The 13,409-nt window shown below is 38.3% G+C and overlaps 1 protein-coding gene across 5 annotated transcripts in view; it reads left to right on the top strand.

Moving 5' to 3' along the window:
- Positions 1 to 13,119, top strand: part of MAP3K5 (mitogen-activated protein kinase kinase kinase 5) — a 202,219-nt gene extending 189,100 nt beyond the window's left edge. For 3 of the 5 annotated variants that reach the window (XM_014562399.2, XM_014562398.2, XM_006188485.2), the window contains exons 26-30: positions 3,988 to 4,231; positions 8,748 to 8,860; positions 9,877 to 9,989; positions 11,546 to 11,622; positions 12,319 to 13,110. In XM_014562399.2, the coding sequence (XP_014417885.1) occupies positions 3,988 to 4,231; positions 8,748 to 8,860; positions 9,877 to 9,989; positions 11,546 to 11,622; positions 12,319 to 12,379 (608 nt within the window). In that variant the 3' untranslated portion in view covers positions 12,380 to 13,110. Of the gene's footprint in view, positions 1 to 3,987; positions 4,232 to 8,747; positions 8,861 to 9,876; positions 9,990 to 11,545; positions 11,623 to 12,318 lie in introns of all 5 variants that reach the window. The other 2 variants (XM_032485004.1, XM_032485005.1) reach the window with 1 other exon arrangement.
- Positions 13,120 to 13,409: the final 290 nt, after the last annotated feature.

Raw genomic sequence — 13,409 nt, 5'->3', positions numbered from 1 at the left:
ATCAGAAAAAGGACATTACTGGGAAAACTGGTGAAATTCAAATAAGGTCTGTAGATCAGTTAATAATATTGTATCAGTGTTAACTTCCTGGTTTTGGTCATGGTGCCAAAGTTGTGTAAGATGTTAAGTTTAGGGCAAAAGGGTATACAGGGACTCTGTGCTGTTTTTGCAACTTTTCTGTTATTCTAAAATTATTTCAAAGTAGAAATTAAAAAAAAAAAGTGTTCAGTCTTCTTCTAAAAAGGAACACACAGAACAGAGAGTACAGTGCCCCAGAACAGAGAGGAAGCTCTGTAAGAGTTTTTTCTCAAGCTATTTTCCCACTTGTCTTCAAGGATCAGCCTGTAGCTTACTGGCAACATTAAGTATGTGTTGTTAACTCCTCAATAACAGGCTGGCTGTGGGTGACCAGATGGAGAAATGCTGACCGCGTTGGCAGTGCTGAGGTAGAGAGAACTGACAATGTAGGCATACTTCTTATATGAACTGTAATTGTTTAAACTGCTAGAGCACCTGGTGTTACTACCATGGTCACCCTCAGTCAGTCACGTGTCCCACATCCACGTTAATGTAAAGTAACAGCATCCCGAACAGTATGAAGTGCTTGGTGCAGATATCAAACGCTGCACTGACAAGTATCGCGATCCTGTTTGGCATCAGAAATACCTTGTATTAAAGAAGCTTGGTCCTAGTTATTTTCCTCTGGGGAAGTAACCAGTTGGGGTGGTGTGGGAGGGTAGGGAGGTGGGAGGAGTAGTGTTGTTTGATCCCGTCTTGCTGTTTTGGAAAAATGCACCGGCTCTAGGTTCCCACACGTAGGCTTAAATACTGTCTACTCCCTGCCTTTCTCCTGACACTTGGCTCTCTCCTGATAGTCCCCTCTGCTTTCCATTCTTCTCTGGGGACTCATTTGAGCTTCCTTCTCTCAAACACCTCTCCCCACCCAGCTAAGGCTTTCCCTTCTGCCTCCATGAATCCATCAAGGGGTAAACCACCATTGGGTTTAGTCATTGCAGGTATACTTAATTACCCCTTAGCATGCTTGCTGCGTGTTCCTGTGAATTCTGTATGTAGCTAGGTGTATAACTGAGCTCATCTGAGATATTTTAAGCTGTGTTAACTTGTACTCATAATTTCATGTTATCTTTGTACGTGCTCCTATGCCTCCTATGCCTCTGTGTACTTGCCCTAGTTCTCCTTTAGATCGTTATCTCTTTGAGGACAAAGACCAGATGCCCTGGCTCATTTGAATATTTTACAATTCCTGATTCAATGATGTGTGCTCAGGGAGCCACCATGAAAGACCAAACTAACTAAGTATTGCATCCACTTACAATTTTCTACTTTCTTCAACTTCTTGAGAAAATTTTTTGTCATTCATATATAAGTAAAATGATACTTTATGATAACTTAAAGTGTACAGAGTTAGGGGAATATAAGGGGACCTTTAAATGTAATAATAAATATCAGAATATTTTCCTCCCCCAAAGTGAGGTTTGATTCAACAGGACAATAAAACTTTTAAGTTGTTGTTAAGATTTCAGTTTAGTGACCATAAAAGAAATTTAAGAATAATTTTAGAAAATTTTAAAAGGCCTAATCTTGTTCTAATTTAATATAGAATTGCACTTTCTTAAACTATTTTTAAAATAAGGTATTTCTTTCAATATTTTGTTCCCATATATACAAATAATCCTAGTAAGGTAACTTCCAAATCTGCCAACATTCTTTTAGAGACTAATATGTCTTAGCCCCTATACCAGGTGCTGGGTTTGCAAAACTTAAACACCTGGTGTTGAGTCATAGCTACTATAGATGAATCTAGAAAATAGACTTTTGCAAAAAGAAAGGACATAATGCAGAAAGCAGTGTAGAGATGGAGTTTGGTTAACCTTAAGAGATAAAGGATGAATATTTGGAGAAATTGGAACTCTTGTGCACTATTGGTGAGATTGTAAAATGGTGCCACCACTCTGAAAGGCAGTATAGGGGCTCCTCAAAAAATTAAATATAGAACTACCATATGTTCCACCAACTGCTCTTCTGGATATATATTCAAAAAGTTGAAAGCAGAGTCTCAAAGAGATATTTGCACACCCAAGTTCATAGCAGCATTATTCACAATAGCCAAGAGGTAGAAACAACACAAGTGTCCATTGATAGATGAATGGATAAACAAAATGTGGCATATACATTCAATGGAATATTATTCAGCCTTACAAAGGAAGGAAATTGTGACCCATGCTACAACATGGATGAACCTTAAGGACATTATGCTAAGTGAAATAAGCCAGTCACAAAAAGACAAAAACTGCATGATTCCACTTACATGAGGTATCAGTAGCAGCCAAATTCATTGAAACAGAAAGTAGAAATGTGGTTGCCAAGAACAGAGGGGAGGGGAGAATGGAGAGTTGTTGAATGAGTATAGAGTTTTGGTTTTGCAGGATGAAAAAGTTCTGGAGATGAGTATAAACATGAATATACTTAACACTAATAAACTGCATCCTTAGAAATGGTTAAAGTGGTAAATTTCATGTCATGCATTTTTTTCATCATACTAAAAAATTTAGAAATAAGCAAAGAAAGGCAAAGGAAGTCAAAGCTACATAAACCTACCTCAGAAGAAGGGCACTCTGGCTTTTGTTATGAACAAGATAGTTTTTTCAGATCGTTGAATCTGAAGTGCTTTCTGAACAGGAAAATCTAGGAGGTACTGGATGTAACAGGATCAGGGCTAGATTGTTATCCACCCATCACATGTACTTAATCTTTATAGATTTTATTGAGCTCATCTATGGAGAGTACATAAAAAAGTGAAGGATAGAATCCCAGGTTCCAGCTTTTAAGGGGCAGGTAGTAGACAAAAAGGCTCTGATGGAAAACAGCAGCAGCCAAAGATATAAAGGAGAATACTAAACACAGGTCCAGCAAGACAAGGAAAGAAAAATTACCTAAAAGATTTGGCAATGAGGAGGCCCTTTGTCACAGTGGCCATATTGGAGTGGTAGGATGGCGTCTTCCATCATTCCCACTGGATCCCTTCCCCACATGGGGGCTCCTAGCCTGTGGTTCATGGACTCTCGGAACAGGCTTCAGGGAGTCTGTGAGCCCTCAGGAAATCAGATTCTCAGTGGGTTCTGTGATCCAATAAAAGTTCCATGTGCCATGCAGCATCTGGAGCCAAGATCCAGTATTCCTGCCACCCTAATTTCACTTACATCATGAATGGAATTCCTTTTGTGGGCCATTTTGAGAACCTAATCATAATTTATGATAGTTTTTTTCCTCCTGGAAGATATCATCCTAGTTCTGAAGTGACATGCAAATAAACTCATGTCATTCAGTGGGTTTAAGCTGGAGACTTTTAACTTTTGCACTTTAAATTTCAATGGTCAGTCAACAGGTTAGGGTAGGATACCCACTAAAAATCAACCCCAAAATCAACGCAGTCAAAACCAGATGGTTTTACTAGAGTGAATATAAGCATGTATGTGGCATTTTCAGTGCCTGCCCCTCCCGTCTCCTTACATGTTGAATGTTACAAACAAAAAGCATTCTGTGTACTTACTTTTGTTTACATAATCTCTCTATATCTCAATTTCCTCATTTCTAAATGAGTTAATAGTTGCCAGATATTATAAAATTTAAAAGATGAATTTCAACTGTTGAAACCAAATTTTATATTCTTAACAGGTTTTTACATAACTGCCTTTCTGACTCTAACATATTTCCCACATATCTTATGTGCAGTGTGAACATTTTTCTTCTGTTTGAATTAGATCATTCTGAGTTTATATATCTTGTGAATCTTTCAAATTCATTGGAAGAACAAATCTGAAGTAATGTGCAGAAATCCATCCTTCCTTTTGGAAAAGCCACTTGGAATACATCTCTTACTGATAGCAGGGGAGATGACGTTCATGTGTTAAGAAATTAGGGCAATCAGTCATATTTTATCAACGTTGTTGATCTTACACTTAACAGAACTGAGGCCACATTTTAGCCTTGCATCTGAGAGTGATACTGCTGATCAAGAAGACTTGGATGCAGAAGATGACCATGAGGAACAGCCTTCGAATCAAACTGTCCAAAGACCTCACGTGGTCCTTGAAGATGCTGTGGCCACCTCAGGGGTGAGCACACTCAGTTCTACTGTATCCCATGACTCCCAGAATGCTCACCGATCACTGAATGTACAGCTTGGAAGGATGAAAATAGAAACGAATAGGTAAGTCCTATGCAGACATGGGTGGGTTTCTGTTTTCTTTCTTTTATATAAGCGCATGTGTTTGGGGTCTACTTTAAAGTCAGATCCACAGAATATGCAAAATGTGATTCCTTTATCCCCTTCATATAAACTTGATTTAATGCTTAATTCATTATGGTGAGAGATTTATCTTAGTCTCTTTAGTCAAATACATTTTCTGCTTCTGCCAATTCAGTCCTTAAGCACGTTTTCTTTGATTACCACTTTATCTCCAAGTGCGCTGAGATTTTCAAAGTAACTTAGTTGTAACCTCAAAGGCCGTCTTGGATGCAGACTCAGAGCAGCATGTACCATCCAACAGACTGCTGAAAGACAGAGAGTCTGTGTTCCTGAAAGCCCGTAGTTTGGAATATCAAGTTCTTTCAGCAGAGGAAGCTCTCTATTCTTGAGGAGATAAAATCAATGGTTTGAAAGCTTTTCACTTTAGAACCTTGAAAGGATGATCAGTTGACCACATTTATGATTCCATTTTATTTTTAATATGCTGTGTCATAGCTGGAGCTTAATTTTTCTTGGTGAATTTGATAACATAGAACCCACATAATCAGGTTATTAAGTAAACAGTAAATATTTCCTCCTCTTCACAGATGTTGGCTCAGTTCAAGGTCTGAGTCTTTATGATTTACAGTTTCCTGTGCCAGGCTACAGCTGACATGTAGGCAACTGATTTTATGACTTTGGGTTGACAGTGAAAACATTTTTTTTTTTTGGAGTGAATCAATAATCATTGTTCAAATATTTAGAAACCTTAGTTGAAAATCCTACTTGTTCACCAGGGAAATGAAAATATTTTAATTCTAGTCATAAGTTCAGTTTTTTAAAGTGAAGCTTGAATTCCAAGCTTAGTACGAGTAGTATAAAGCTCATCGTCTATTCAGAAACATGACTTTTGGTTGAGGATTAAGTAAATATATACATATTTTCTATGATTTGCATACAGAAACCTTTCTGAGTAAGGGGAGGTGACTTTCTTATTCCCATATCCCAGTCTTGTCCTCTGAACCCCAGCTCTTTACTTCCTAGCTCTACTACTTAGTGGGAAAGAATCTGAGTCTTTTCTAACACTTTGTCTAAATCGTGGTATCCTTCATTTCCTCCTCTTCGCCAGTCATGGTCCAATTATGACACTCCATCCATTATAGTAAGTATTGACCCTAGTCATTTCTCTTCGGTTTACTGTCTGTCACCCAATCCTGAATGGAGTTGGGGTTTTTTTGTTTCCACACCCCTCTGATCTCAGAGGAGGAAAGTGCACTCATAATTCTGGTCCAGCCACTCCACCGCACTCCGCCCATGGCTTCCAAATAGAATCACATAGACTATAAAGCTACTTTGTTTACCAACGAGCTGGTATATTTGCTTCTCTGGCCCTAAACCTTCTGTCTACATACCCTGGCTTATGTCAATAGAGCCTGCCTCTCCTAAAGGCAGCTTTTTCCTTCTCTCCCACCCGATCATGTTACCCTGTCTTTACCACCCTGTCCCCGCCATCTGTCCACCATGCTGGCTCCATCTGTAGTCCCCAAAGGCTGCCCTTCTTCAGCTGCTTTCTTCCAGTCTCCACATCTCTTTTCTGAGAGTACCAGCCCACTGACACCCTGCTTACCACATCTGTCCACAGGATTTCTTTATTCCATTACTGTGTGGTTGCATTTCTCACAACAGCCCACAAATTTATGGTTTTCTCTCTATGTATTTCTACTTAAATCTGTGACATCTATACAGTTATTGGCCTCCTTTTTTCTTTTTCTAGTAGTATCCCCTACAGCTCTTCCATCACCCCCAAAAAAGTGAGACAAGGCACAATGTCCACTTCATATAATTTAAAGAAAGGGCAGCGGCTTCACTACAAGTACTAAGCAACAGAAATAAGGGACTGGTCATGTCTATACTGGTCCTTGTAATTTTCAGTTGAATATTACTTGATATATAGAAGTACAGATATTGCAAAGTAAACTTAGAGGAAATGTTAGTGTATTTTTAGGAAAGCTTGTAACACTCAGATTATGAATCTTAAACTTATATTTAGGATTACACTGATGAAGGCAAATCAGGTTTACCCGGCTCTTGACTATTAACCTAGAAAGTAAAGCATTTGACAGGTCACCTCATTTGTCCCCAGACCAGCTCTCAAAATTATCTATTTTAAGGACATAGCCAGTCCATCAATTATATTTTTACTTTGTCTGCAGTTAGTAGGGAAATCCTTTGAAACAAATGTCTTGTGTTTTACTTAAATTGAAGTATATGCTTACATAAAGTGTTCTGAAAATAATTCACTTCACACAAAAGGTTGGGACAATAATGCACGACAGTGATGCAGAATGAACAGTGACAGTGAATTCAGGAAGACCTGTCTGGTTATCTCATTTCCCTATCCTGCAATTCTAGAATTACCCACCAACCCACCTCCCCACGCCCAGCTATCTGAGTTAAAAAACTGACCCCATGGCTGATCCTAGCTATGCTTTCCTGGAACAAAGAGGCAGTCAGTTGCCTTGGTTTCAAAGGATTTCCCTACTAACTGAAGAGGAAGTAAAAACAAAACTGATGGACTGGATAATGTCCTTAAAATAAATAATTCTGAGAGCTAGATTTGGGACAAACGAGGTGGCCTATCAATGCTTTGCTTCCAATGTTAAGTTCTGGCTTTTAAGATAAAAAGGAAATACATAGTTTAGGTACACATAGGTTAAATTCTAGAAATTTCATTGTGTTCCTTGAGAAAAAACAGTACGAATATGCCATCACTGTTCCATACATTTAAATTAGCAAGAAAGACAAAAATATATACTAGACCAAAAAATGGCCAACTTAAAAATTCATACTGAGCTTGGTCTCCATTTATTTGACAATCATTCATTCATGCATGTTGAAGAAGATAAAAGTCTCCCTTAATCCTCCGCTTCCCTCCTGCTTTCAGTTCTCCTGCTCAGTCCACCTAACTGTGCACTGTTTACTCCACAATTGCCTTTAAATAAGCTGTCTTCCTGGAACCACTCTGTCTGCCTCTCCTGGTGTTTTCCTTTGTCCCGCCTCTGCTACCCACTCTGCTGTGATCCTTTCTCCTACCTAAAGGCCTCACACGTCTCTGTCCAGTGGGAACAGGGTGGAGCCTGGGGGTCAGGGAAACAAACCCTACTGTGCCCCGGGAGGCCTCCTTTCCAGGGCCTGCAGCTGCAGCAGAGAACAGAACATCCCTTATTAAAGGCCAGGGACTGTGCTTGGCACGTTACCTATGGTGTCTCATTTACTGCTCACAGTAGTCCTTTCAGGAAGTTCTACTTTTCCTTTTCACAAACAAGAAGACTTGAAGCCCAGAGGTGATAAGTCACTTGTCAAGGTTAGCACAGGAAGCGTGTGGCCGAAGCAGGCTGCAAGCCCAGAGCTGTCATCAGTCGGGCTGTGCTAGCTTCAGAACATGTTACTTGAAGCAGAAACAAACTTTTGGAATGGAATCTGGTCCTGAGTTAAACCTGCCAGTACTCAGAAAGTGAAACAAATACAGGTTGCTAAGATCTGTAGGGGATGTAACAGTTTACCTTGATGATCTTGTCAATAATTGTGTATCTTAAATTATTATAACTCTGAATCCAGGTTACTCAAAAGTAGTTCTCTAAAAAATCAGGACATCTCTCTTCACAACTTAGAACGTTTTCTCAGAGAAGAGTGTTGGAAATGGTGGGTGGGTTACCACTTGGCTCTTAACTGTGTTGTGAACCTTTCTTGGGTAAGAACTATATGTAATAATATCTTAAGTCTCTCCTTGTTTCTTTGGAGAATACATCAGATGCCAACAGGAACTGAACGTACCAGGAACACAACTACCCACTTCACTGGTCCCCTTAGAAGGCAGAGGAATAATAGTAACAACCACCATAACCCCAACAACTGCCATTAAGGTTACTGAAGACTCGTTATGTGCCAGCTACTATAGGTGACCCCACCTCCTCACCTTTTTCTCATATTTTCCATGGTTTTAAAAAAAGACTACCTTTCTGCTTTTGGATTACTTATTGTATTACCCATATTGACCAACTTTTTTGGATGAGGGGCCATACGTGTAAAATATAGGTCTGTTAATACCAAATATAAAACTTTTTTTTTTTTTACCATTTATGATCATAAAAAGAAACAGAACAGCAGCTCTGAAGATTCTGGCAGACAACTGGGGACGGAGGTTTTGAATTCTTGTCTGGAAGTACAGTACAGCATCTTCTAGAGCTTTGCTACTTAACTTGGGATGGTGGTGTCTGCGGGCCAGCAACATGATTATCACCAGGTTGCTCATTAGAAATGCGGAATCTCAGAGCCCCTGGCCAGCCCTTGCTGCTGGGTCAGAATCTGCATTCCAGTAAAATCCCAGGGGTGTGCGGTGTCTGTGTTCCTTATAGCTTGAGAAGCCCTTGTGTAGACGGTCACTCTGTGTCTGCTCCAACTTTATTATCCTGTCAACCAATATAATTTCCTTCTGCAGATTATTGGAAGAATTGGTTCAGAAAGAGAAAGAATTACAAGCACTCCTTCATCAAGCTATTGAAGAAAAAGACCAAGAAATTAAACACCTGAAGCTCAAGTCCCAACCGATAGGTGAATAGCAGAAAATGTTAAAAGTAATACTGTTCAACCAGGCTGCCACGAAAAGCTAGAAAGCCAACAGGCAGCTTTATTTCATGGCTTATCAGCATCTGTCACTTGTACCACAGCTACAAGCAGAAATTGCTTTAAAAAAAATACCCAATTCTTAACTGTAGAGAACTGTCATTTCTTGTAAGTGCAGTAAAAATAAGATGACTCATAATCATCTTTTCCTGAGATTATATATTACTTAGGTAAATAGGGCTCTCCACATTTTTTGTCTTTATTTCTTTTTAAGGATTTCACAGTAAGATGATCAGAATAAAATAATACTGGGGTTTTTTGTCATTTTGCATTTGTATTCTGTGTATTCTAGTGGTCCACCCCCCTCCCCGCTTATAATTTGACAAGGCTTAAGTAGAAAAGAGATACACTAATAAAGTCATAGATTGGATATACCTTAAACTAATAGTGTTATATGTCAATTACATTTCAATTTTTTTAAAAAGCCATAGTTTGGAACTTTGAAGAAATCTATTCTGTGAGAAACTGGGGGTGAAAGATAATCTTTAGATAATCTTATTTAGCCAATTTGGGGGAAAATAAAATTCTTTTTTTTTTTTTTTTTTTTTGCTCAGATATATGGTTCTTCCATATTATTGCAAATAGTAGAAAAAGAAATTATTATATAATTATATGGTTCTAATTATGCTCATCTTTGTTGCATGAAACAGTATAATTTTTGTACACCATTTTATTCTAAGAAGCTATAAAATTGATATAAACGTGTAAGGTGGGAGTATCATTACATTATTGTGTCTGATTCTTCATTTACTAGTATATTAAGTAGTCTTAAAGTGTTATATTTATATTATCATGTATGCGATCAGTCTCAATGGTTTCTACAAACTATTCTCTGATAGAAAAGAATCTTTTAGAGTATTGATATCAGTTGACTCAGAGGGTCTCCGATGCCCTCTGTTAGCTGAGACTAAGAACGTCTCTCCCTCCCCTCAATTCTGTTCTAGAAATTCCTGGATTGCCTGTGTGCCACCTGAATTCTCCTGGCACAAATACCGAAGATTCTGAACTTACTGACTGGCTGAGAGAAAACGGAGCTGATGAAGACACTATAAGTCGGGTAAGGAAAACTATCTGTGGGACAAGCATTCTTTCACTTTGTTTCATACTGTGGAGCGCCTACTATGTGCTAGGCACAGGGGATGCACTGCTGGGAGTCTCAGCCCCAGCCCTGCCCTCCTGAGGCTCACAGACTAGGTAGGCAGAGGATGATCAAATCATTCCCCAGACACAGGTGTAATTATGTCCTGGTGAATTCTGTGGAGGAAAGGTTATCAGGTGTTATGAGACAGAGGGAGGGAGAAGTTGGGGAAAGTTCCTTGAGAAGGTGTCGGATGAGGTGATGTCTAAAGGCATATGTAGGGATAAAACGTGGCCATCTGTATGGATGTCCTGGAGTGGGGAGCAGACAAGAAGGGAAAACCATTCGGGGCTGGGGGTGCAGAATGTGCAAAGACAGTGAGGCAGGCAAAGCTCTGTGGTCCAGAACCCCTAAGGATTATTACGTTTTTAACTTGAAAATAAAGAAGAATAGGAAAAATCAAGACAGCACTGAAAGAGAAAAGTTCTTCTTTTTCTAATTCTTTCTCGTTTGTTAACTCTTAAATTCTCTTATGACATTCTTAGACTCCGCTGGGCGACAGCTGTTTATTGCTACTTAACAAAATAGACTAGTTAGTGAACTTATGTCAGAAACACTTTGTATATAAACCATGTTATATCGATAATAACTGCTCATTATGGACTTTCGTAGTCAGCACAAAGAGCATTTCTTTATGTTTTAAAATTACATATATATATATACACATGTATGAACTATAAGAGGTTATATTTTTATTATTTTATAGAAAGGGCCCCAATGCAATATTACATTGATTTCAGTTTTATATTTTAATTTTTAAACTAAGAATAAAGATATTTTTATCTTGACTTGATAATTATTTGGACCAGTAAATAAAATTCAGGGTCTCCTTAGAAATCTGCATAACAGATTACATAAATTTAAACAACTCCCTTGGCTATGGGAAATAATGCATCCAATCAGGTTCTCCAAATTATTTATCCCTCTAACTTAGACTCACATCACAACTAAGGAGTAGTAATTGATCCACTAAATCATTGCCCTTTGTTAAAGGTTTAAAATTTAAAGCTTCACTTAAATTCAGGACTCTGACTTTGTAGTAATTATTGGTAAGTATCTCTTATTAGCCATGAAAAATAAGTTCAGAAATTAAGTGTAAGCAATACCTTTCCAGGAACGCTTTTTAATCCACTTGAGAAGAATAAAGCTACATAGCACTAAACCTCTTAAATACAAATGTTGTCTTAGAAGCAGCAGATGTAATTCCCAGCAAGTCTTATCTACTCCTTAGAAGACCAACCAGAAATTCTGTGTGGCTGGTCATCTTTATGCACTTGGAAGTCATACGCATGTATTTCTTTGGAATTATTTGGGAAAGGGGGGGACTTTTTCCTAATAATTCCAAAAGATTATCTTTAATGGATTTCCTTTCAGATTCATTTTTCTTAATTGTCAATGTTTACATTACATAGTTTGCTACTTATTAAAAGTGTATAAAAGATCTTACTTTTGTGCATATTTTACTTTCCCCACAGTTTTTGGCTGAGGATTATTCACTAGTGGATGTTCTCTACTACGTTACACGTGATGATTTAAAATGCCTGAGACTAAGGTACCACTTTTCTTTCTGTTCAGTTGTCATGATGGAAAGAGCACTGGGCTGAGATCAAGAAGTCTGGTCCCTAACTAGCTTCACCTAACTCTGCAGTCCTGGGCAGAGCTCTCTGGTTCCCAGTTGCTCTGAGTAACCTGAGTTAGTTGGACCAGGCTGTGATTGGGAGCTCTAATAACAAATACTTCTATATTAGTAAATGCCAATCAGCTGGAAAAATTTTCTTGCTAACATCTCAGATTGAGACCACACAGATATGCTAAAGCTGCCTTAAACAAATGCTCTAATTTGGTTCGTGATTGTGCCACACTTTTTAGAAATATTAGGATGAGATATTGATTTGCCATCCAAATACCTGGTATAATCTGATATGGTTTCTTACAATAATTTGGCTTTTTTCTATCAGGCCAAGCACATACATAACTATTATTCCCACCTGCCTCTAGAAGGACACACTTCAAAAGTGCCAAAAAATCTAAAATGATGCTTTGGGCACTGGTAGTTTGTGGGAGTGGAAAGGAACTGCATGGAGGGCTGATGAGAAAATATATACAAAAAGAATACATGACTGATAAGACTTTGGGTTTTTCATGTTCTGATCAGAGCTGGTGAAAGCTAAGGAGTCATTTTCCTACTACAAAGGGCACTGTTTCAAATGAAGTGTTCTCTTCACCATGTTCTTGTGTCTTTACACAGGGGAGGGATGCTGTGCACACTGTGGAAAGCCATCACTGACTTTCGAGACAAACAGACATGACTGTCATTCAATTTGTTCCCAACTTTCCGTGGAGATTCTAAAAATGAATACAGACCTGATCTTCTTGGGGAGGGAGAATCGAAGGGAGGAGGAGAAAGAAGCTGCACTTTAAATCCAGTATTTGTTTACTCATGTTAAAAAAAAAATAGATGAAATACACTGAAATTTCCTAACTGCTTCTCTTTCTACAATTGATAAGGACTCTTTGTAAGGACTCTCCAAATAATCCTAAACACTGAGATGTTTGGGATTATTTTCATCTAAACATTTTTATGGAAATATTTTTAATCCAGCAGCTACATAGCACTTCAGCCAAATGTTTATTTCACACGAGACGGATATAACATTTCATGTGATTGTGCATCACTGGAACAAAACCAAAATGTGACCATAACTTTTTAGGCTTTTGTGTGTTTGTAATATGCCCTATTAATCTGAGTAGAAATGCGTGATTTTGATTATTGTATAAAGTTTATGGGTTTTTTTAAGTGTGCAGAATCTGAGAGCAATGGTTTTTACTTACCTGTATTAATTGTAATATTGACTATCTTTTGTAACTTAAGTTTCTGGGCTAGAGTACATTCGTTTGAGTCGTTTATGTACTACTGAACTGTACCAGTTGCACATGCCTGAATTATAGTAATGTTAGCTTGTTCTAAAGCTAGCCATTGTGTCATATTTACTCCAAAAAGTAAAAAGACTCTCAACATACTGTTTTGATAAATTCTAAAGAATTTGTATTTTGTTTTGGCAATCTGTGTCAAAGTTCGAACTGTTTCTTCAGCTCTGATGTTAAACAGAATCTGTCTTCTCTTCAGCTAATCAGAGAACTGATGTCCAAGTCATCCCTCAGGGTGACAGAGTGGTAAGAAAGAGGATGAAGGATAAAGAGAAAAAAAGAAAGTCAGTGTATTTTTCTCAAGGTCCCAGGTTTATCTTGGATGACTACTGTGTACCTCAAAGGGTCTGCAAATAGCATCCCAATGGAGAACACTGCATTTTCTGTCTCCTTAATTTTAGTTCTCATATT

The sequence above is a fragment of the Camelus ferus genome, chromosome 8 (assembly GCF_009834535.1).
Source record: "Camelus ferus isolate YT-003-E chromosome 8, BCGSAC_Cfer_1.0, whole genome shotgun sequence".
In the NCBI taxonomy this organism is placed as follows: Eukaryota; Metazoa; Chordata; class Mammalia; order Artiodactyla; family Camelidae; genus Camelus; species Camelus ferus.
This window is presented reverse-complemented; position numbering and strand designations above follow the sequence as displayed.